This window comes from Gracilinanus agilis, chromosome 3 (assembly GCF_016433145.1).
Source record: "Gracilinanus agilis isolate LMUSP501 chromosome 3, AgileGrace, whole genome shotgun sequence".
In the NCBI taxonomy this organism is placed as follows: Eukaryota; Metazoa; Chordata; class Mammalia; order Didelphimorphia; family Didelphidae; genus Gracilinanus; species Gracilinanus agilis.
In genome coordinates, this window is record NC_058132.1 from 140405681 (window position 1) to 140431536 (window position 25856).

General features: G+C 33.9%; 1 protein-coding gene across 1 annotated transcript in view; it reads left to right on the forward strand.

Annotated features, from left to right (window-relative positions):
• Positions 1-4336: 4336 nt before the first annotated feature.
• LNX2 (ligand of numb-protein X 2) overlaps positions 4337-25856 on the forward strand; it is a 36741-nt gene continuing 15221 nt past the window's right edge. Inside the window, exons 1-5 of the mRNA XM_044668286.1 lie at positions 4337-4737; positions 9421-9662; positions 10978-11177; positions 15988-16356; positions 20402-20542. Coding sequence (XP_044524221.1) covers positions 4337-4737; positions 9421-9662; positions 10978-11177; positions 15988-16356; positions 20402-20542 — 1353 coding nt within the window. The remainder of the gene's footprint in view (positions 4738-9420; positions 9663-10977; positions 11178-15987; positions 16357-20401; positions 20543-25856) is intronic.

Sequence of the window (25856 nt, forward strand, 5' to 3'; positions counted from 1 at the left end):
TTCTGGACCCCAATCCCTGTTTAATTTTTTTAATAGCCTTTCTGTAGTTTCTGTTTACTGGGTTTGTGTTTTTAAGAACTCTTATTTGTTCTCTCTCCTTCCATTTTTTTACTCTCCTTTCTACTACTCTCAGGGTTCTGAATGTTCATTCTCTTCTCTGTTGTAGGATTCTGTTTATAAATATTGTAGAATTATTCTCTTTTGGACATTTCTCCTGACATTCTAAACATCTGTAATACTTAGTCCTTGCGTGTTAGAAGCCTTTAATTTATTCATTTCCTCATTCTCACTAATTTTTCCCTCTGTGTGAATTTCTTCCTTTCCCCCTTCTAGTTTGCTCATTTGTTTTTCTTTGTTTTGTATATGTATATTGAGGTGAAAGATTACTGAGATTCTACACTTCTCACTCATTCAGATTGCCCAACCCTGCATTTTCATCATTCTCTTCTACCACACCCTAGAGAAACTTCAGTTTTGATAAGTAGTCATTTTGAATTTTAGCTAGTGAATATCCTTATAGAAAGACTACTCTGGTTGATACTTTCCTGGATTTTTTTTTTTAAACCCTTGTACTTTGGTGCATTGTCTTATAGATGGAAGATTGGCAAGGGTGGGCAATGGGGGTCAAGTGACTTGCCCATGGTCACACAGCTGGGAAGTGGCTGAGGCCTGGTTTGAACCTAAGACCTCCCGTCTCTAGGCCTGACTCTCACTCCACTGAGCTACCCAGCTGCCAACTTTCCTGGATTTTTGACTGAGAAAGGAAAGAGTTGCAAGAAATATAAACAGAAACATGGCATTGAGATGGTAAAAAACTATTATAGAAAAGGGAAGAATAGAGGATGCTATAAAAATAGTATATTTAGCTTTGATATATAAGGTATAATACATTCATATGGGTGCATTCAACTTCTAGTGTACTTATAAAGAAAATTTTATTAGAATAAAGAACATGTAGGAGTCTTCATGAAATTTTGTTCACTTTCCAGCTCATAAATGTTTGTATCTGTACTGGAGAGGTCTTTGGATAGCAGTTCTTATAAGATTCAAACCAACTTTGAGGAATTCACCATGATCCTGTTAACTTAGAAAAAAAAACACAGAACTATTAAATAGTCATAAATCCACTCTTTAATCAAGGGGAAAGGGGGAACAGGGCTGATTAGGCCTCTTATGCAGAGTCCAAGGATTGAACACTGCTTTGCTCTGCTCCCTGACCCCTGGGAGTGTCACTGCCCTAGATGACCACTCCAAGGAACAAAGGAAATTGGGGAACTTAACCCTTTGGGAAGATCCAGGGGCTGGGAAAGATGTCTGACTTTATACTGGTAAAGGTGGGATTTACAATCATGCTTAAGAAAGGAATCCTAGCCAGAGGCTAGGGTGTTAGGGATGGGGCTGCTTACACAATAGATACTAAAGGATGTTTCCTGCCCCCGGGGTGTGTCTTCCTGGGACTGGGTCTTTGATACCTTAGAGAAGACAACCTAAGACCGGAAGGGTACCCTGGGGTCCATTATTCTGTCTGCAATTGCTAGTCTGGGATTCCCTTCTGGGTGGATTCTAACAGGAACCGAGAAGCACAAGCTTTGGGGGTCTCCAGCCTTCAAGTTATTTCTAAAACTTGAGGTTCATCAGATCTCACTAAGCCACAAGTTTGGGGTCTCTAAGATTTCACATGGACAATCCTCTTCTTCAATTAAACAATACTGCCTTCAGACTGGTATAGAGAAAGAATTATCTTATATTTCTCAAAATTGAGCTCTGAAGTGGCTGGAATCAGCCTTCCTCTTAGGACTTGTATGACCAGATTGTTGGATGAAGCTTCCTTTTCTGCAAATCTCCATGACTTAGCAAGCTCATTTTTTCCAATTCAAAATTTTCTACTTCTTTCTCAAAACTTCCTAAATACTATTCTTCTTTCCTGGAAATACTCTTTTTTTGAGCTAAGCCATGTCTCTTCCCTACCCTCAGCATTTTACTCAGAACAGACTATTTCTAACTCTACCTTGCTCTCATCACTTCTGCATGCCCTAAGAACTTAGATGTTCTTTTCCATTGAATTAATTATAGCTTATTTGTGAATAGTGGATTGCAGATGTCATTTTTAAAATTGTTATTATAATCTATCACTGACACTAGATTTTAAACACATAGATTAAATATTGTTTCTTTTTTATTTCCCCAGAATCCTAAATAATTGATGCTGTTTGACTTATATTGATTATAATCTTTATTACCTATATTGTCTTTCTAGCCATTATTCTTTGTGAGGCTAAAGGCTCTGGAGTTCTTTTTTCTGCCTTTCAGATGAGTTTAAGATATATCCTTTTCAGGTTTCACTTAAATTCTCTTATCATTTATAACAAAAAATTTAAAGATATTAACCTTCTACCAAATCCTTGCCATTCCAAAAGATGTACATTATCAATTACAGCCAGGACAGCCAAAATGCAGCATTTTCTGTATCTGTATTGAATAATGGATTAGAAATTGCTATTTAATCCCTTTTGGGTCAAATGTAGTATAATCCTTTTAAAACATACCAAAAAAAGTTTGACCATGAGAAGTTGGATTCCACTATAAAGTAAAATTTATTTTAATATGAGAGAAATCTAAATGTTTGAGAACTAACACAGTTTGTTTAAGCTAGTTGTCAATATGCCTAATGAAATGCAATTTTGAAAATTTTTTTTCAGTGGTTAACAGTTTGTGCTTGATCAGTAATTATCCTTAGATGCATATGTTGTAATTTGCTCATGTAATTTTTGTTTTAACATTGGCCCATGGTGAAATAGAGGTAGTTTGGGGGTGGGGATGATGTATTTCCAATTGGTACTTTTTAAAAATTTAGAAGTAGGAACATGTTATTTTTCCTTCTCAAAGGATTTTGTAATAAAATGAAAATATTCAAAGAACTAAAAGTTATTTAGAGATTTAGAAAATAGCTAAAATATAATAGCCCTAAGATAAATGCTTACTTAGTCATTATGTGGGAGGCAAGAATTGCTGTATATTTTCTTAAAGGAAAATTTTTTCAAATAAAAGCTGCCATGTTCTAAGACTAATAAAGAATATGTAAATTTTCTTTTTTAGTTGAGTAGGAAATGAGGTACTGTATAAATTTTGCATTCAGATATCTAGGTTTAGGAGTTTCTTTATAACTTAGACAAATGATTATTCTTTCCTTACTCATTCCTTTTTCTAATCTTTTATAACCACTGTTGACATTTATAAAAGTTAATGTATGCTTGAAAAGAGACAGAAAAATTGAGTAACAGACTACAGGAAAACTGTTGGCTTTACTCTGGTGTATTAACCTATATGAATTTTTACTTGTATTTCATTGGATTTTTTTTAAATTCATAATTCATCTAAGATCATAGTTCTTTCTCAACCTACATTTATTTGCCTAGGTTTCCATGCCCCCACCCCCCAATTTTGTTAATTTAGGAGTCACATTTTTGGGGGGAGGAGTGGATTACAACTTCAGCAAATGAATCTAAAGTCCAAAAAGATTTCTTCTTGACCAGATGATGGGTATTTGAAATATTAATGTTGTCCAGCAATATAATTAATATTTATTTTAGTCTCTACCTAGGGCCCCCTTCCAAGTCTAGATATAGAACCTATTTTTAGTTGTCTGTGCTATGTTAATTGTTACAACCTCATGTTTGCCTTTTCTGCCAATACAGAGGCAAAGATGATTTCCCAGATCTGTACAGTAATGACTTACCCATCACTACATTGTTGGATTTGTTTGCAGAAAATAACAGATCTCTTTCCTCTGAGGTTTGGGTATTCCCTGCTATACATATCTTGAGCATCTAGAGTAGAAAGGAAAGAAAAACCATTTGTATAAGGATTAGGACAGTTCTCACTACTCATTCAGCCTTGGAAATACAAATAAATCATATTACAGTAAGAAGCAAAAACAAAAAAATTCTTCTTATTCTCAGAACCAATATTATACTATCCTTGCTTTTAACCACAAGTCCTCTTGTCAAGGAAAACTAGACCATTTAACAACCATTTTGGATGCCAGCTTAGAATAAGCAAAATATATTTATCCTCTATCAGCCTTTTTTGCTTTAAAAAAAAATTAAATTGCATTTACTGTTCTGATTTCTTTGTTAAACAAGATTTTAGTATTGTTTATTTGTTGCATTGCTTATTATAATTGGTTGATAAATGAACTTTTTTGGCACTTCTATCTGTATTAATATTACTTTTTTTGTTTTTGTTGTCATGCAGAAAAATGGACCACTGTTAAAACAAACTCTTAAAAATAAAGTCTGACTTATGAAAAGACAAAGATTTCACCATTTAATGTAGAATGGGTACTACCAATGATGAGATTGTTTCCATGGAACAGAACTCTTCCTTAAATCCATTGTGTTTTGAATGTGGTCAACAGCACTGGACCAGAGAAAATCATTTGTACAATTATCAGAATGAAGTAGATGATGACCTCGTCTGCCATATTTGCCTTCAACCCCTATTACAGCCATTAGATACCCCTTGTGGACACACATTTTGCTACAAGTGCCTAAGAAACTTTTTACAGGAGAAAGATTTCTGTCCTTTGGATCGGAAAAGACTCCATTTTAAGCTGTGTAAGAAATCCAGTATTCTGGTTCATAAACTCTTAGACAAACTGTTAGTTCTGTGTCCCTTTTCTTCAGTATGCCAAGATGTCATGCAACGTTGTGATTTGGAGGCACATCTTAAAAACAGGTAAATTGTATATTAAGGAACTTAGTAAGTTTTGCTTGTTATGTTTAATTTTAGTAGACCTTTATAGAGGCCTATAATTTGTTATTTTCATTATATTTTTTGTTTTAGCCCATCAGGAAGTTTCTTTAGTTGTTTGTTAGATTTCTAAAAAATTGGGTTAAATTTCATCTTTTGGGGTTCGGGGATAGAAAATGAAGAGAAATTGTTGTTATAGTCAATAAAAATTGCATGCTATCCATTCTTATGTTGTGATATTCCCTTTCTATGTCATTGTAATATAATGGAATTAACACTTATCTTGCTATCAGAGGACTTGGATTCATAGAACCTATTACGCTTACTAGCCCTGTTTCCCTAGGTAGTTTCTTAATCTACTTGAGCCTCAGTTTTCTTCATTTCTACAAATGGAGTCAGTAATAGTACTGCTTATTTCGTAGGATTGTAGTGAGAAAAACATTTTCTAAATTTTAAAATGCTATAGAATGTATGAGTTTGCTTTAGAGAGTCAGGACTACTCATTTAATCAGCATGTGGAAGCTCATTCCTCCAGTACATACCAACAACTCATCTGTAATTTTTGAGTGCTAAGTGATCTCTTAACCATGATCACACAACTGTTGGGTATCAAAGGAAAGATTGGAATCCAGGTATTACTGAATTTTAAGCCAGCTCTCTGTCAAGTAAATCATATTGCATTTTTCTGACTATGGGAAACATTTTTATACCATAGCAATGTATACTTTAGGAATATAAACTCATTAAATATGGATGATGTTCTAGATTCAAATAAAGAATAATAAAGCTAAAAGAAATTTGTCTTGCTCTCCCCCAAGTCCTTTGTGAAGTTTTTCGTTTTGTTTTTTAAACCCTTACCTCCCATCTTAGAATCAATACTATGTATTGTTTCCAAGGTAGAAGTGTGGTAAAGGGCTAGGCAATGGGGATTAAGTGACTTACCCAGGGTCACACAACTTGGAAGAGTCTGAGGTCAGATTTGAACCCAGGACCTCCTGTCTCTAGGCCCAGCTCTCAATTCACTGAGCCACGTAGCTGCACCCAGAAGTTTTTAATAAAGAAAACTGACCTTCAGATTTAGCTATATGCCTAAAGGTGACATGTGAAAGTTTAAAAAAATTGAAACTTATTTATAAGTATAGAAATACTTTGAGAGATATTCTGGCCAAAAGACATCTTAACAGCTATTTTGTAAAATCCTGCCAAACTTCTAGTAAAAAGTGTTTTTTTTCCAAAATAATATTTTATAAGAAAATTGGCATAATAGATAGATGGTCTTAAGTCTGAAAGACCTACATCCATACAATACTGCATTTGGCATATACTGCTGTGAAATCCTGGGCAGTCATTTAAACTCTTGTCTTACCCCAGATAACTCATAGCTGAAACTCTTAAAAGTTGTCAAAAAGATTCTGATGATCTCAGTGGAATTTCTTTACCAAGAGCTTTATGAATAAAACCACAGGCCTGGTCTAAAATATAATAATAAAAATTTAACATTTAAGACCACAGTAGCTATAAAAACAACTTTTTAAACAGTATGTTTAAAGCATCCTAACTTTGAACAAAATTGCCATAGCCTTTTATGATCTCTTTAGAGTTAAAAAATAATACATCAATTTGTGATTTTATATCATGCTTTTAAAAGTTTTTAGGAAAAAAACTAGTATTTGCTCATTTGAATAAAATGCCATTCTATCTATATCTGTTCTTAGGGAAGAATTACTACACAGAATTGGTATTGGAGGATAGGGAGAGGAATTGTGAGGGAGGAGTAGACTGAGAGACAGTTAAAACTGTATAAATATAACTAGCCATATAATAATGTTCCTTCCAATTGAATATCCTACTATAAGGAACCATCATATTGCCCTGACTTTAAGAAAGGCCTCATCATTTACCTTATACTAGTTTCCTATATAAATATTAAACTTTCATCTGCTTATATCACTTTTTTAAAAATTTACCTTCCCTTTTACAAAAACTTCTAGAAATGAAAAACTTGACCAAAATCTTCACCTTAAGACAGGAGTTTTTAAAGTGTGATCCATAAATCTCTGGAGTTCCCTAGGGCTTTTTAAGTAATCCATGAGGCCAAAACTTTTTAACAACAACAATGATTTACTTGCCTATTAAAATTCACTACCCTTTTCCAACTATGTAATCATGTGGGGCCAGGTTCTCTTCATATGCTTTAACTAAAACAACATGTCACAATAAATTAAATGCAAAAGCAGGCCTCTATTAAGCCTGACATTAAAGAGATTTGCAAACTATCTAAAATAGTGCCACTTAATTCACTAAATTATTTTGGGGGGGGGAATTTTTATTTTTAACTTTTAAATTAATTTTTATTAAAATATTATATTTTAATTAATTTTTGTTAAACTATATTAAATATTATAAAATATATTAAAATATATTAAGCGGTAATGGGTTTATTTATATTTTAAGATAATTAAATATTTTAAAAACATATCCATTTTCTAATGTATCAGATATCAATAGATGCAATCCCCTTTAAAAAATGTTATGAGTTTAAGGCGTTCCTGAGACTAAAACATGTTAGAACCACCAACATTAAGAATCAAGAAGAGAAGTCTAGTAAACAAGCATTTACTACACACTGACTATATGCCTGGAGCTTACATTCTAATGGCAGAAGATAACACAAAAGTTAAGAAGGGAAGGTTCCTGGTATGGTAGAAAAATCTAAAGCATCAGGAGCAGAGCTAGGACAAAAGTGAAGAATGAGCAGAAGTGGAGGTTTTGTGAACTAACTCACAAAGAAGATGAAGGGACTACAGGAGCAAAGGGTTCTTTTGGGGTGAAAAGTAAAAAAAATAAAATAAATCACTAACCAACATCAAAAATTATTGCAAATCTGAAGTGCCTTCAAAAGGCAAAAATCAAGAAGGGTCTGGAAGAGATGATTGACACTAAATCTTATGTGTATTTCTTAGGATCATAGAGCTGGAGCTAGAAGGGACCTTAGAGACCATTTAGTGCAGCCCTCTCAATATACAGAAGAAGAAGAAAGAGGGTTAGATTGACTTCCTAGAGTCTGGCAGAGCGAGATGTGAACCCAGGTCCTTTGATTGCAGAGTCAGTATTCTGCTGACCATGCTACCTCTCCCTTGTGTCTGATGCTGTAATTTGTAATCTATGTAATGTAACATCTGACTTGAGATTTTAAGAGATGTTATTGCTTAATGTTTTTACTACTTTAAAAAAACAACACCCAGATTTATAAATCTATTTTAGTCTTGTAGGTTTTTTGATGGGTTCCTGCATTATGAGTATGTGTCTAGCATGAAGGACATTTCTTGTAGGCCATAACTCTGCTTGCCTTTTAAGTTGTAAGACACATGATATGTTGTCCACTGCCAATCATGGGAATATCACAGTAATACAGCTGTAGGAATATCAAAGAGGCAAACTTGAGATGCCAGAAAGTCATAGGTCAGTTAGTGTTTTCTTTGTAACTCAGTAATAGTCGTTTCTGTCGTTGCTATGAAGACAACAGCTTCTTAAATTGTAAAATGTAAGAACAATGGTCCTTTTCAAATGAACACCTTCAATACTACTTTGTGAGAGAATGGAATAACTTTCATTTTTTTCATACACTCCAAGACATTTTGTTAATGCCAAAGAATCCTGGTTTGGGAATTAAAAGACTTCTTGATTCTGAATCTTATTATACTGTGAGATCTAAGGAAGTTAATTAGCCTTCATGTGCCTCAGTTTCCTCATCTGCAAATGAATACTTCTTTCATTATCTCACAAAGTTGTGAGGAAAATACTTGGTAAACTTTATGGAGATCGAAGACTGAAATGTAAAGCCCTGAGAAAACCTTATAATACTACATAAATGTTAGTTGTTATTAGAGTTTTGGGGCTAGATTTGTAATTTGTCATAGGGACCTCTCCCTATGAAAAAACTTCCCCACTAATGCAGAACAGCCACTCTTGTGGCTTACAGTTTTTATTAAAGAGTTATGTGGCGTAACTGACAGGATTTTTTCACAGCTCCACACAGTTTTGACAGAGAACTTGGAAAACCTTTTCAGACACCAAAGCTAACTCCATATTGTATCAAACTGCCTCTGATTGTTGTTTTAAGTCATGTCCAGCTCTTTGTGATTCCTTTGGGGTTTTCTAGGGAAAGATATCAGAGTGGTTTGCCATTTGCTTCATCAACTCATTTTACAGATGAGAAAACTGAGGCAAATTGGGTTAAGTGACTTGTCTGGGGTTATCCAGCTAATCTGAGGGCAGATTAAAATTTGTCTTTCGGCCTCCAGGTCTGACACTCTATTCTAGGTACTACTTAGCTTCCCTGTCACTATGGAACTTGTTTAATAAATATATATTGAATTTGTTTGGAGTAACATGTTTAATAGTAAGCATTATTTAATTGTTACTTAAGCATGGTGTTTCCTATGTTTTCTATCCTAAATAGTTTTACACTTATATTATGGGATGTTAAATAGGAGTTTTGCTTGAATGATAGATTAAATCATTTTGTGTAGAACAAAGATATTTTGAAGCACTGTTTGCTATTTAGGAGGTTATTTTGATTTGATTGAAATATTAAAGTATTGAATTTGTCGATTTTTTTTTTTCTTTCTCAACTTATCTGAAAGCAACCTAATGTTCTCTCTCTAGATGTCCTGGAGCTTCCTGTAGGAGAGTTGCTCTAGAGAGAAGGAAAACTAGCAAATTAAAGACTGAAATTGAGAATGAAAATGGATCCAATGTAATAGATCACCCAGGTAATTTATCACCAGACAATGCTGGAACAGGAACAGTGCCAGCAGAACGGAACTTGACATCAACTTCTCTTCCTATGTGGACAGATGAGCCTGGCCTTGACAACCCTGCATTTGAGGAAAACACAGTGGCAGACAGTATGTGTGGTTTACCTCTTTATATTTTATTTTTCAGTTATCAAAATTGGACATTTAAGCTTATCAGGATTATAGAGTTTTCTCCAATACAAAATAAAACACAAACACTCTGACTTTTTGTAGTAATTATTAATGGCAAACTGGATTTCTCCACTTCCTCAGATATTAATAAAAATTTGTATGAAAGGAAAAATTATTTTTGTGACAGGAAAAAAATTGTTCCTTCAAATAATTTTATCTTCCCTTTTTTCACTAGTTTTGGGCTACAATCTATATAGGTAGATGTGGTCATACTTTTTGCCCTTTTTCATTTTTGACTTTTGACTTGGTGTTTTAGGAAGGAAATACAGATTTTCTCAACAAATTCCCATCCTAGTTTTTAAAATGAAACATAACCCCCTTGATCAACCATCTTCTTGCTTAGCATATTACCGTATTGATAAGCAACAGGCAAGCTAACCCCTCTTCTATTTCCGTTAAATAATACTGACTTTAGCAACTGATATTTTAGAGAGGAAAACACTAACCCCCCTCATTTCAAAAGAAAGCTCTTCTCCTTTTTCTTGTTATAAAACTGAGTACTTTATTAGCACCTTCATCTATGTGTTAGCTTATGTGTATTTTTTAAAGCTCAACTGGTTTCTTGATAGAGATCGATAATGTCTGCTTTTGTAAAATCATTTAGGAAGGCAAGTGATGATGATTTCTAGGAATAGACCCTGGGTTTATTGTGTGTTATTGTAATAAACTTTTTAGAAATTATAATTTAAAAAAAATTACATTCCTTTGTCGTCTGCTAATGCATGTTATCTGATCTATCAAGACCTACCTCATTCCATTTCTTGAAGCCTTTTGTCATTATTCCCATTTTCCTTGATTATCACTCTTGATCTCCTACAACATTTATATATACATAGTTTAGTGCTTGATTTTTGTATTGTCTTTTTAATTACTTTTTTGTTAGCTAATTTGGTCTACCCTAGTAGATTGAAAGCTTCTTGAGGAGAGAGATCATATCCTGTGAGTTAGTTGTGTTTCCTGCATTGCCTAGCATATTGCTTTGCACATATTAGGTAATTTTAAAAAATCTCTATTTGGTGTTCTGTTTTAAAGCAGAAATTGGTGTGTTTTCCTTATCTCAGTATATTGTGCCAAGACTCCCTTTGAGAGATCTTTTAGGAAATGATAAGCTAAGACTTAAGTTATCATGTTATACTTATTTCTGGAAATATTTTTCTGTTTTTATCTCATAACTAACTTAGAAAACTGCTAAGCTAAAAAAGTTTTCACTTTTTTTAATTTTTAAATTTGTCAGCTTCACAACCACCACCTAGTTTACCTGAAGGAGAAATTACTACAATTGAAATTCATCGGTCTAATCCTTATATTGAGTTAGGAATTAGCATTGTTGGTGGCAATGAAACACCTTTGATCAACATTGTTATCCAAGAAGTTTATCGGGATGGCATAATTGCAAGAGATGGACGACTCCTTGCTGGAGACCAGATACTTCAGGTATAGAATCTAATTAAATTTTATCACCTTGTAGTATGTCGAGGGGCTTTCAAGACTGGAGTATTTTACATTCCTGGCAGTGGAACATGAGTAACATACATACTAGCTTTATAATTTTTAGATTGAAAGCAGATGTGTTCGGGTAGAGTTTTCAAAAGAATCAATTTCACAAGTACAGGATGGGGGACAAGGGGTGAACAGCTGGTTCGTGAAATTGATTTTGGGGTATAGTGGACTTATATCTCTGTGACAAGGCAGCCAAAAACCTTAATGTGATCTTGGACTGAATTAAGAGAGGTTTGGTGCCAAAGCAAAGGAGATGTTAGTACTACAGTATTTGACTTTAGAAAGAGTAGTTTTGAATATTGACAAACTAGTATGTTCAGAGACTATGCCATGTAAAGATATCAGGAAGAAAATGGGAATTAGGGAGAAGAGGTAATAATTGAGTGTAGAAAAGAAGGAAAATGGTGGATCATTGTAAAAGTGTGGCAGAGAAGGGCAAAATTGCTTTTGCTTTTAGTTTTTCCAAGGGATCGATTCTGAGAAGCTGTTACTGTTTGTGTCCAATAACAAGAACCACTTCCAAAAGTTCACAAGGATAAAGCTGTTTCAGAATGAAGTAGAGACATGCTAGTAGAGTTACCAATGGGCAAGGAAGGGTGAAAGGGAAAAATCTACCCAGCAACAGTGACCTGGGTTCAAAATCCTGCTGCTGTTTGCCACCTCTATGATCTGGACAAGTCACTCCATCTCTTGGGGTCTCACTTTCCTCATCTATTCATTGAGATGTTTGACTAGGTCCTTAAGGACCTATGACCTCTGAGGTTCCTCTCAAAACTTAGATTCTTTGTTCCTATGATGTGACATTTAAAAAAAATCCAAGTTTCCCTTTATTACCTATATATGGTTATAAAAAAAACTCTGATCTAAACAAGGAAATTATTAGCTTTTTTAATTGAAAATTTAAACATAAAGATGAGAAATTATTTTTCTCCATTATGAAGATTTTGAACCTTGACATATATCTTGATGTGTGTATGTGTCACAATTGAACATAGGTTGATGATGTCTATAGCAAAAAAGAATGATTAATGAATTTATTAATCTAGATCTTGCTCACCTCTGTTCTAAAGATAACTATCATAGTTAAGTCTTTAAAAAGTAACTATAACTTAATATTAATTGAAGTAGCCTTTATAGTTACCACAGAACCAAAAAAAAACCTTAAATATATTTGCAAAAATTCAAAATACTTTCCTTTATTAATAAATAATACTGTCTAGGAAAGGACTAAAATCATTAGATCACATGGATAAATGATTTATATTGAGAAGAGTTAAATAAGTAGCCCCCTATCTAATGAATTTACAAATAGATAATTTTCCTTTAATGGATATTAAAGTTAAATTTTAATTTTAGCTGTTATATCTTATTCCTTAAGTAGTACTATGCCCCTTGTCCAAATGTAGAGAATTGCTTAAAGCCTTTAAAGATCTAAAAGACTTTGAAAGAGGATTTTGCTATTATGAAACATTATGTTTGACTTTGGGTGAGCAGAATAAACTAAATAGTGAGCCCTTTGGAAGGTTCCTGTGAGATGTTAAGGCTGAAAAAAACTCGTGTTGATGAATTTGAAAACCAGGAAAATCAGCTCTTAACCTGGCTGAGGATTTTTAATTTTTTTTTTTAATCAGAACTGATGGTCCTAATGATTTTGAACAATTCCTAAGTAGTTCTTTGTCTAAATTCAGTCAGTTCATAAATCTGTTAATAGTTTTATTACAAGATATGATTTTAACATATGCAAAAATATCCACCTAGTAGAGTTTGCTTATTTACATTTGAAAAGTTATGACTTGCTTCTATTAGCCATCTTATTGAACACAAAGGTGACATGAATGAGCCAGCAAAGAGAAAAATAATCTAGACAGTTTTATTGTATATTCTTCCTGTAAAGGAATTATGTATATGAATATTATAAGTGTTTGAAATTTCTAATAATTTTCTAGGTAGAGGTATGGTTAAAGGGAAATTCTATTTCATATTTCATTCTCACCAAGAAAGAATTGGCTTCTTCATTGGAAACAATGGAAACTTTGGGAGAAAGTGACCACTCCATCTTATTTGTGTTAAAGGAGAGAAATCAGAACTGCTATAGTTTGATGTAGATATTATATTTTGAGAGACCAAATTTAAAAGGATTCAGAAGAAGGAAATGGACCAAAATTCTAATGAAGAATAAGACCTGAAGGGATGGGAAGCTCTCAAGAATGAAATTCTCAAGACATTTAAGAAAACAATTAGATAAAATGGAAAAGATAAGAGCTGTCAAAAATAGCCCAGTTTAGATGCAAACAAGACTATCAACCAATGGAGATTTTAAAAAAGGTAACTATAGCTAATTCTAGATAGGGCAGGTAAATAGATGATTTTATAGATATGAAGCTGTCATAAGAATGACATCAGGAGTATTAAAGCTTAGAGGGAGCTGAGCCTGAGAAGAAAAGCTTAAGGAAACAAAAAGCAGGATTTTATTTTAGCCATATTGGAGAAAAGACAAGGATCAAGGTAGCTGGGATATATTTTTTTTTCTTCTGTGACTTCCCTTTTACTTTTCTCCTTGAATCTCAAATAACATTTTGTTGTGCTGATTTCTAATACACTTAACATGTAATGTGTATTTTTCAATCTTTTTTTCTCTTATGCTTCTAATGTTCCATAAACTCCATGAAGGTATTGATTATGTTATCAGACTTTGTCCATCTTCCCCATAATTACTGGTTTAGTGGTCTGCTGACAGCAGGCACTTTTAGTAAGTGTTTGAATGAATGGCATTGAAATTTTGAATGGGCAGACAGGAGGTGCCTTGGATAAAGTATAGGGCCTGGAGTCAGAAAGACTCATCTTACTGAATTCCAATCTGGTGTCAGGCACTTAATAGCTGTGTGACCCTAAGCAAGTCACTTAACTTATTTGCTTAAGTTTCCTCATCTGTAAAATGAGCAGTAGAAGGAAATAGCAAATACTCCATTAGACACAACTAAAAATAACTGAACAACACTAACAAATGATCAAATTAGTATTTTGGTAATTGTATGAGTTGGTGAATCAAAATTAATTTAGTGAAGAATATGAGAAATAGAACTGGATTTCAGTGATTGTATCCTCACGAAGTGGTAGATAATAGAACCATAGTATTTTAGATCTAGAACAGATCTTAGGAATTATCTACTCTAATTCCTTAATTTTAGTGATGGGTAAACTAAGATAGGTAAACTTGGCCTTTTGCTAAAATTAAGTGTAATCTATTCTCATAAGTTTAACATCTGATACATCCTGTAGCAAGGACAGTATATTAAATGAATTTTTGGAACTGAGGGGAAAATATGTAGAGGCAGCCATTTGGCTCAGTGCATAGGGCACTGGGCCTGGAGTCAGGAGGGACTTGCATTCATAGTTGGACTCAGACACTAGTTATCTGACCCCTTTGCAAGTCACTTAACCCTGTTTCCTCATCTGTAAAATCAACTGGAGAAGGAAATGGCAAACCACTCCAATATCTTTGCCAAGAGAAGACAAAGAGTTGGACATGACTGAACAACAAAATTAAGACCTCAGAGATGTTAGATATACATATTCAGTTAATCATATGATTAGTAACTGAACTGGACTAGATCAAAGTTCACTTGATTTCTACAAAGTCAGTCTAATTTGTCTGTGATTCCATAAATAAGAATTTATCTTTTAAAAAAATGTTTTAATGACCCCAATCATATGCTTTGCTCTCTTGTTTTCTTTACTTCCTTAATTGTAATACATTGTGCTTGTCACTTAGATATTTTACTTTTTTATTTTATTTCCCTACTCTTTAAGGCAGAGATTCCTGTTTTTTTAAATAAGAAAATTGAGATTCAGAGATAGTCATAGTCCCTTATATGTTAAGTTCATTTGACATTAGCAGCAAAGACGGAAGAAAAGTTCCTAAATATCTATTTAGGATATGGATTTGTAATCCATTGACCTAAGGGTATTCTATGCCATTCTATTCATCATTATATCATTTTTATATGCTTAGATATGAATTAATATGGTACCCTACTGAGTAAATAAATGTGAAATCTTATAGTATGCCATCTGTGTTTTATTATGTTGCTTGTTGACAGGACTGGAGTGAAAATAAAAGATTAAGTGAAATACTGTTAACTCTAGTGAAATAAAACTTATTTAAATGAAACAATTCAGAGCAACAGAATGTCTGAAGAAAGACAAGTCATGATCTAATTTTAGGTAACTGGTTTGGAGATCAAAGAAATCCATGTAGTCTTGGTTTTATTCTATTCTCTTAATATACAAGTATAAAACAATGGCATTTAATGTTTTAAGCATAAGACATTATATGGAGAAAGTTTGTTGTTTTATTAAAAGTGGCTTTTTCCCCCTAGGTATAACCTGATTATGGGCTTTAGGAAAGCTTTTGATCATGTGACATGGCATACACTTCTTAGAAAATCTTATCAGAAGTTCATACAATTAGGAACATATTCACAGAGGTCTTTTAGTACTTAACCTAATTAAAGATATTCTAGCTGCCATCATTGTGTCCCCTTTCCATCTTCACTAATACTTCAGCAGCTTACTTGTGATTTTATTTTGTTGAGCCTCTTAAATCTCTCTGAGAGATTATTTTCATAATAATTGACTTTTAAAGTATATTTTAGCTTTCTTTTGAAAACACTATAGAAATATTTGCGCTGATTAGTTGATTCAAATGTTAATAAGTATTTCGGTTGTATCTTTATATTTTTAGGTCAACAACTTTGACATCAGCAATGTGTCCCATAACTATGCCAGAGCTGTTCTTTCCCAGCCTTGCAGTGTGCTGTATCTTACTGTGCTTCGAGAGAGACGTTTTGGCAGTCGAACATATAGCCATTCTGATAATAACTCCTTACGAGAAGAGAGCTTCCATGTGATCCTTCATAAGCGAGATTCTAATGAACAGCTTGGAATTAAATTAGTGCGAAGGACAGATGAGCCAGGTGTTTTTATCCTTGATCTGTTGGAAGGAGGACTAGCAGCTCAAGATGGCAGGCTCAGTAGTAATGACAGAGTACTTGCAATCAATGGGCATGACCTGAAACATGGCACACCTGAACTTGCTGCTCAGATTATCCAGGTAAATTCCATTTGATAGACTTTTACTTGTTATGCAAAAGGGATTTTATTACCCACCACGGCAATATTAATTAATAGTCAAATAAAATTTTTAAATCTGTTCTTTACCTCACTTGAACTTATTTTTGATAGTGTTTTTTGTTAAAAATTAGGCTCATAGATGGCATCCTTCTTCTGGTTTGATTATAGATAGATTAAAAGGAAAGAAGATGGGGGCAGCTGGGTAGCTCAGTGGATTGAGAGTCAGGCCTAGAGACGGGAGGTCCTAGGTTCAAATCTGGCCTCAGACACTTCCCGGCTGTGTGACCCTGGGCAAGTCACTTGACCCCCATTGCCCACCCTTACCACTCTTCCACCTATGAGCCAATACATAGAAGTTAAGGGTTTAAAAAAAAAGAAAAAGGAAAAAAAAGGAAAGGAGACACAATTCATATATTTATTACCTAATTATAATTTGTTAATATAAAAAACAAAGGATGTGATATAGTGGATAGAGACTTAAAGCTAGAAAGACCAGAGTTCAAGTCCTTGCTCTATTGGGATAGTGTCTTGCATGGATATTTGCCTTATCAGATTGCAACATGAGGACAAGTTGAGGACTTGTATATGGCCAAATTCACCAAAATAGACATTATTGCCATTCCCTTTGTTTTTGTAGGGTTGAATTATTGGTTTTGTTTTTGTGTTAACCAAATCTATAACTTTTGTCAGTATAGAAAGATCCTCATAAGAAAGTAGCAATGGAATCCTTTCTATAATTTACAGTCTTAGAGAGTTGCAAAGAACCCTAAATGGTAAATGATTTGGCCGTGGTCACAGAGCCAGTATGTTAGAGGTGGGTTTTGATCCCAAGAGTGCCTACAGGTAATCTAAGACTAGCACTATTCACTATTCTATGCTTTCTCTTATGTAATTTATTTACTTAAGATCTACTAAGTCAGTGAGTAGTAGGATAAAGACTTGGTTTTAGCAATAAAGCAATACAGAGCTACTTTCAGTTCAATTCAGTAAACACTTCTTATACACCTAATACATAGCACTAGATTATCTTGCTGCTCTAGTTTCATTAAAGAAGGAATACACGTGTATTGTGTATGGCTACCTAATGTTAATTGGTTCCGTGAAATAATCACAGGAAACAACTAAATGGGGAAAATATTGTAGGCTTAATGTGATAAATGAAAGCTATATTAGGTTTGCAATAATGCCATGTGAGACATACCTGAAATGGGTACACATAATGAAATGTAAACACATTTTATAATTAAACATACTAGTGAAAAACTACATAATATAAGGAGACAGATCAGTATGTAAAAGAAAAGAATATTCTAAGAGTGACTAGTAAAAGGAATAATTAAAGCAAAAGTATTCGAATATTAACCCATAGAGAAGATACTACTACTTTTGGGTAATTCCCGAATTTAGAGGTACCAAGATCCTGTAATTCCTTCCACGTTGGTCTGTTTAGAGGCTAGTAAATCAAGAGAATAGACTAAAAAATGAAAAAGTCTAATTAGCATGAGTTGATGAGCATTTGCTAGGGACATGTCTGTCTTAAGAGACAAAGGAGATACACATAATTAAGAGTTTTACACAATTGTAGGCTGACATTTCTAGTAGTGTAAAGAGGACTGTCAAGTGAGGTTACTCAGCCACTTTCCTAATTTGGGAAGTTGAGTTATGGGGACAGATTACTAGATCATTTGGGGAAGAACGTAAAGTCACCTTGGGGTTTCCAGAGTTGCAAAGATCAGGTTTGTTCTAGTAGGGATGGTTTTAATCTAATCAGACTATCTTGGTAGAGCAGGATACCTGTTGAGATAGTAGAGGCCTCCTTCTAGGTAGAATCATTAGGTTCATCCTATTGTTGAGCAAAATACAGACTGAGTCTGTTTCTACTTATACAATCCTATAGCTTTGCTTCTTTGACCTCTAAGGAAACTTTTTTTGAAAAGATATTTTCCCTAAACTTATAGGTTGCCTCCTCTACACTACCCATTTATAAGCTATAAACTAGGATACAGACAATATATCAACAATTGTATGAGAAGATTTTGTATTTGCAATGGATTATGATTACATTTGTATGTTTAAATCATTACATATTATTTTACAGGATAATATCCTAAATCATGTAAAATTGAAACTGTCTCTAGCACAGGAGTTGGCTATGTAAAAACCATTCTTAGTTCCAAGTAGCAACTGGCAGGCTGCTTTTTGCTAGAGAATCCTACATTTTTAAATCCCCATGGTAATCAAAGATAGTGTCTTTGTAGACACCCAAAATATCAGATGTTGAATTGATAAAGCATCTAACAGTCAAATGTCCTTTCATTTTTAAAATCTTGATTAACAATTTGCTCCATTTCCATTTAGGTGTATTCTGACCCTTTACTGTTTAATCATTTAATAATATTAAAGCTCAACATTCTATGTGTGTTAGAATTTTTAACATAAAGCTTTAGCATTTTTTTTTTATCCTACTCTCACATTCTCCACTTTGGAAATATAGCTTCATTTTTTTTATTCTTTGCAATTTTGAAACATTGTTAGAAAGTTACATCACTCAGCCCCTCTGAAGTTTCTTCTTTATAATGAAATTTATATAGTATTGACAGTGTTATAAGAGCCATATTAATGAATGTTAAGCATGTTATATAGCATAAAGTGTGATATAAATGTGATATAAATTCTTAATGATAAAATGTTAGCTCTAAACCAAACCCATTTCATTTCTGTTGATGTTTATTATTACATAAACAAAACTTTAGTGATGTTTTAATGCTTGAGTTTTCCAAACTAAGCACTGGAAATAAGTATATTTCTTAGTGGTACTGATTTTAAATACAAGCAGTCTCTGCTCTTCAGTTTATTTTTCATGATACAGTTTGTTATAAAAATAGGGTACATTTTCCCCATATTAAAAATATTGTAACTGGCCATCTCATTTCTGACCAAGGATTTGTTTCAAATTAGAGTTATATAGCTCTATTGAGTTATATTTTTGAAGAGTAAAGAAATCACAGTAAATTTCTGTGGTAATTTGAGATATTGAGCAATAGAATTTGATTAGGAAGGAACCTTAGAAGTCATTTGTCTCAACTTTTCTAATTTTATAGATAAAGAAAAATGAGACCAAGAAAGAATAAATGATTTGCCTAAGGTCCCATTGTTAGTTTAGATAACCCCATGTATCCTTTTTTTTTTTTTTTTTTTTTTTTTTTTTTTTTTTTTGAGAGAGAGATGTTAAGGATACTAGGTAGCACAATGGATAGAGCTCTAGACCTAGGGTCAGGAGGACCTAGGTCCAAATCCTGGCCTCAGATACCTCCTGGTTGTGTGGCTGTGGGAAAAGTCACTTAACCCTGATTGCTTAGTCCTTGTCACTCTCCTGTTTTAGAATTGATATTAAGACAAAAGGTAAGAGTTGAAAGAAAAAAAAAAGATTTCTAGGAAAGTTTTATCTGATACCTTTTTTTCATCTCAGTATCTGACTTGTAATTTAAAAAATAGCCATTGTAGCATCTAAATATTTGAAAGCAGAAAGCTTGGTTAAGAATTTTCATTGTAAATGTTCAATAAGTTGCTTCTCAAATCTTGGCTTTTTGTGCATCTTTTCTTAACCTTCAAAGGTGGCGGGAGTGTAGGAGGTGTGGGCACAAAAATGTAGCCTGACAATGAACTAATGAGATGGATGTATCCAGAAATGAAATAAAAATTTCTGATGAGATATCTGCCCACCAGTATGCACATACATATGCTTAAAAATATCAGCTGGCAGTCACAGTTTTTCCCTTTTCATTGCTTCCCCAAGTCATTGCCCAAATGAGCCCCCCTGCAGAAATATGGTTAGAGTGAGATTAATTAGATGTTATTTTGATCTTTGTCTTATGGTATTACAATAATAAATGGAATGCTCTTGAGATTTGTTTCTATTTTAAAAAATATAAAAGATGTAAAGTATTAGAAACAATGACTACCTTTGGTAAATTAATTCTTAAATTGGAAGTTAAAGACTGACTGGAAATGTTTGTTTTCTCCAGGCTAGTGGAGAGAGGGTGAATTTAACAATTGCAAGACCAGGGAAACCACAGACCACTAATACTAACAGAGAACCAGGAACTCATAACAGCGGCCAGCACCAAGCACAACAACTGTATCACAGCAGACCTAGCTCACATAAGGTGAGAATTTTTCTTTTATGTTTTAAAGGTCCTTATGAGCATAATAGTCACTATTAATGCTATTAAAATTATCTTCTTATTAAAATTTATCTGAGAAGTTGTCTTTACAATAAGAGGCAAAGGAAAGTTTAAGATGTGTTTAGTACTGTCTGGTAACTTGAGAAGTGACCTAGAAGGGTACCCCTCCTATCATTGAGGGCTCCCCAGGTAGCTCATTTGCATGTGTTCTGATGGAATATTCTGAACTTGACAAACACTAATGTAAACATGTCCATATGCAAAGAATACCGATGGGATTGCATATATAATTATAACCTAACTCTATATTCAACTCCTTTTTTTTTAAGTATTGATGAATTCTCTATTTTCTTTTTGTTTGGCAACATTATTTTTGAGTAATTTCAAAGGTCTAATTGTATGACAGAAGGCACAGTTAAAAAGTCAATCAAGTTGGTAACTGTTAAGTTCCTACTATGTACCAGCTACTGTGATAAATGCTGGGGTTACAAAAAGAGGCAAAAGATAATCCCTGCCCTCAGAGAGTTCACATTCTTAAAACTATACTTATCTACTTAGGTTGTCCATGGTAACAAAAAATATTTATAAGTACTAAAATTTATGAATCATAAATCTCTCTTATATCTTAAAGGAACTCTATAATAAATCACTTCAAATCCCCATGTGTTAACGTTTTTATTTCTCCAAAGTCAATTTCTTTCAGTGTGGTTGTATATCATATTCTAGAGTCAGTCATCTGAGTTGAGGATTTAGTAGTGCCCAAGCCTTAATTCCAAAATTCAGAAAACAAAAGGATTCATCACACATTTATCTCCTTTTACTTACCTCAAATGGTTCTTTAGTTAAACTTTATCTAAAGTAAACCATGAAACTACTTTACTAGATTGAAGAACTTGGTGTTCAGTTATATCAAAGGAGAAGTGAAATATCAGCTTCTTAAAGAGCTCTCCTTTAATTAAAACTTTTAAAATTAAAATATGTATTGGTCTATGTGAAAAGTGTAAGTAATTTCCAAAGTGTTATAATATTTTGTTTCATACATGTATTCTTGATAATTTCAGAGGGATTTAGTTTAGCAACAACTCCTGACTTTTCTGTCAGGAAATGTTTTTACTTACCTTCCTCTGCATTGATGTATATAGACTGACTACTGTGTCATCTGATTCATTACTTATGAGACTTTAGGTGCTGCTTTTTATTTCAAAATTGAACAAAAAATACTGTCTACACAATGGTAATCTGTCATCATCTTCTAGGATAATAACCATGGGTGTATGAAATGAGAAATTGTCTGAAATGGGGTTTGGGCATTTAAAGCACTTCTGCATCTCACTGGTCCCATTACAAATATTTTAAAATCTGTACCCTGTATGTCCTATATGTTTCACATATCTTGATGGTTCAAAGAATCTCATAAATGTTGCTTTTGTAACTCATTTAAACAAACTACTATTAACATACTACATTAATTTGTCAGTGGTTTAATATTGAGAGTAAGAGGCTACCGTCTTTTGGGAAAAACCGGACTTATTAAGAAGACTATGATCAGTCTGCTTTGGAACTTAAGTTTGTTAAACTAAATATTTAAATGACTCCTGATACAAACATTTGTAGGTGTTAATTGAACTCCTAAAGATTTTGAAACTGTCTGCATATCTTTGAGGTTTCTTTTTGGCTCCAGAAAAAAAAAAGTGCATATGGGAGATATCCAGATATTTTACTGAATATTTAAAACCAACCTATATAGATTAACATGTCCAATGCAGAGTTTTCTTATACTCCTTCAAAGGTTTCCTGCTTCAGATCCCCTCCCCCCCCACACTTCATTGCCCCAGTTGTTTGTACAAGTCCTTTTCCCTCCTCAGATTGCCTTAAATTTACTTACCTGGATAGATGTTCTTTGCTCTTAGATTCTGCCCTGGAGGAGCTTAAGTCTGTCTTATTTTCGACTTTTTATCCCCAGTACCTTGGCATCCTCATAGTTGAGGTTAATAAGTGTTCTTTTAATTGAATAGTTAAATCAGATCACCTATTTCTAAAGGGTACATAAACTCTGGTGAATTGGTTCGTATAAGAAAGAATGAATGATTTGATTTTTCACAACCTTGCCTTCAAGTAATCCCAAAGAGTGGAATTTGCAGAACCATCTAGGAGTGATCAAAAAGCTCTCTGAGCTCAGGTATAATCATTGTATTACTGAAGACACATTCTCTAGGAACCATTTTGCTATCAGTTCAATTAAGCATTTATTTATTAAATGTCCTCAATATGCTAGGCACTGTTTGAGGCATTGGAATTACCCCACCCCTCAAAAAATTGACCATTTTATTAGGAAAATATAACTTGCCACAGATGAGTAAAATAATTTTATAGAAGGAAATGAGATTAGCAATAGAGATAAGACTTCGCAAGAAATGACAAATGAATAAAGAATTGTGAGAGGGAAGAATAAAAGAGCATATTCCAGTCTTGTCTCCTTATATAACTGTTAAGATTTGCAAAGTGCTTTACAAATATATCTGAGTTTACCTCATGACCACCCTGAAAGGTTAGATATTATTATTATCTCCATTTTACAGATGAAGAAACTGAGGTTAAATGATTTGCCCTGAATTATACAAGCCATAAGTGTCTAGGCCAGATTTGAACTCATGTCTTTACTGAGTCCATTAAACCACTTCACTGCCTCAGTAGTGTGGTGATTATTTAAAATTTTCCTTTTATCTAATTATACCATTCCTCCTGGAACATTTTGGTTGACTGTAACCTCTTTTCTGTTAACATAACCTCATATGATCAAAACAAAACCCTAATTCATTAAATGATATAAGGCAGTGGCTCCCAAACTTTTTTGGCCTACCACCCCCTTTCCAGAAAAAATATTACTTAACGTCCCCTGTCACATACTATTACCGGCCCCTTACAGTTCAGTTATTCACTGCCCCCCAAATGTGCCTGTGGCCATCACTGCTCTCCTGGATCGCTGCAGCACCCACCAAGGGGCGGTGGTGCCCAGTTTGGGTATCACTGATATAAGGGGAGACTTTTTGACATTCCTAAAATTGAAAGTCAGAAGAGAGTGAAAGAAGGGGGAATAAAGCAGCTTTAAACCTCCCAAAATGATTTTATTTGTAAAAATTTCTTCAACTTGGAGTTTTAGCCCTTTATGACAGGTAAATCTCTCAGTTAACCCATTGTGATTTCTTTAAAATGTCTTACAAATGAAATGATGGTATACTTGGAAACCCACCCCCTCCAAAAAAAAATTAGCAAAGAAACTAATTGAGGTAACTAATAGCTTTAGTAAGAAAGCAGAATTTATATGAACTGATGCAAAAAAAAAATCAAATACAGCAATGTAAATGAAGGATCACTGAAGTTTGGCTCCAGGTAACCTAAAGAAACTTCCTTCTTTCCACCCTCCTTAAAGACCCAGAGGCAAGGGACTACCAATACAGAATATGATTAGATGAAGTCATTGGATGGGATGTTTCTGCTTACTTATTTTCTTTTTCACAAGAGAGAATTCTTAGGGGATCCCCAGAAATGACATATAAAAACAAAAGACATCTTTAAAATTCTTTTTTAAGAGAGCAAATAAGTGAAAAGGTGTTTTTAGCTTCTTAAAAGTGTTCTGGTACAAAAGTAAATCATATTCAAGGACTTCAGAGATAAAGTGATCCTCCTTGCCCTGGAGCTAAGTTCAGAAAGGTGTTATTAGTGCTCTTAAATACAAGTCATCTTATAATGTCATTAAAAGTAACATTGTAATTAATGTCTAGAAGCAAATAGTCATTATATTTCATTGCTTTGGTCAGTATTTTTAAAATCATAATTATATTAGTCTTATTCACAATGTCATCATGAGGTTTGTGAATATGAAAAAACATTCTCTTGACTAAGTAATATTTACTGAAAGCAATGTGTGTTTTCTCCCTTTATCTTCCTTGCTGGTTTTTTTTTTTAGTGCCTTTGGAATAGCTACAGCCATCTTATCAGATTCCTTAGGATAACTTCCATTGTCAAACTTAATAAGGTTGAGGATTTTTCTAGAACCCAAATTCTGCCAAAGGACTTTTGTCTACTTTTAGACATTGTTTCACTGGACTCTTCCTCACTGCCTTGGATAAGATACTCTCTACAGGCAGCATTAATCCACATTCCTGCCTATACCAGAGATCTTTAATTTATTCCTCTTTAATAAATACCTCCCTACACTTTAGCAGGGGATCTTCCAGAGTTACTGTGGCAAGTCAATTTCCTTACCTCTTATAATTTGCCAATGCTAATCCTCAGATGATAGATTGTGGTGGTAAGGATGATGGTGGTCAGATGATTACAGATTTAGAGCTTGAAAAAGGATCTTAGATGATGTCTTATTTTTATTTATTACTTAATTTGATCCTCATAACAAACCAGTGAGGGGAGGTACTGTTGGAGGGAGTGGAGTGTTTCCACTTGAGTAGACAGAGTCTGAAGAGACTTAGTCATCATCAAACAGCTGGTGAAGGTCCAAAAGTGTCAAAGTGTTTAGCTCACGACTTCCTAATTTTGTTCACTACTTCTTGCATTCAGCATTCTGTGCACTACATTGCTGTTAGCTCATCATTTGGTCTTATTTAAAGCATTTCTTTGGAATTCAATCAACAATTATTTATTAAGCATCTACCATGGATACAAGTTACTATCCTGGTTGCTGAGAATACAAAGACAAAAAACAATCTCATATTCTAGGGGTTTTTATTCTATCGAGGAAATACAGATGAATAACTATGATAGAGAGACTGATTATTTAGGGGCAGGAAAAGAACACTTTCATCTGATGGCTAAGGAAAAGTTCAGTGTAGAAGGGCAACTGAGGTGAGTTGAGAGGAAGCTAGGACCTTTTGGAAGTAGGAAGTAGAAAGAAAAGCTTTGGATTTGAAGGCAGAGGACCTTGATTTCAATACTGGCCTTTGCCCTTTTTTAATCTTTTGGGCTCATTTTCTCCTTAGTAAAATAAGGGATTTGATCTGGGTGGCCTATACGGTGACTTCTAGTTAATTCTATGATCTAGTAGGTAGGTGAGTAGAGAGAGGATTGTAGACAAGAGAGACAGCTTGTACAAAGGTAGGCAGGTGGAAGACGGAATGTCCCATACAGGGAACAGTGTCAGTTTTGCTGGAACAGTGAGTGCATGAAGAAGTTTTGTAAAATAAGCTCAGAAGTTAGATGGAAATATTTCCAAATTGTGAAAAGCCTTCAAGGCCAAATAGATTGTAGAGAACAAAGGGGTCACCTGCCACAATGAGGTTTC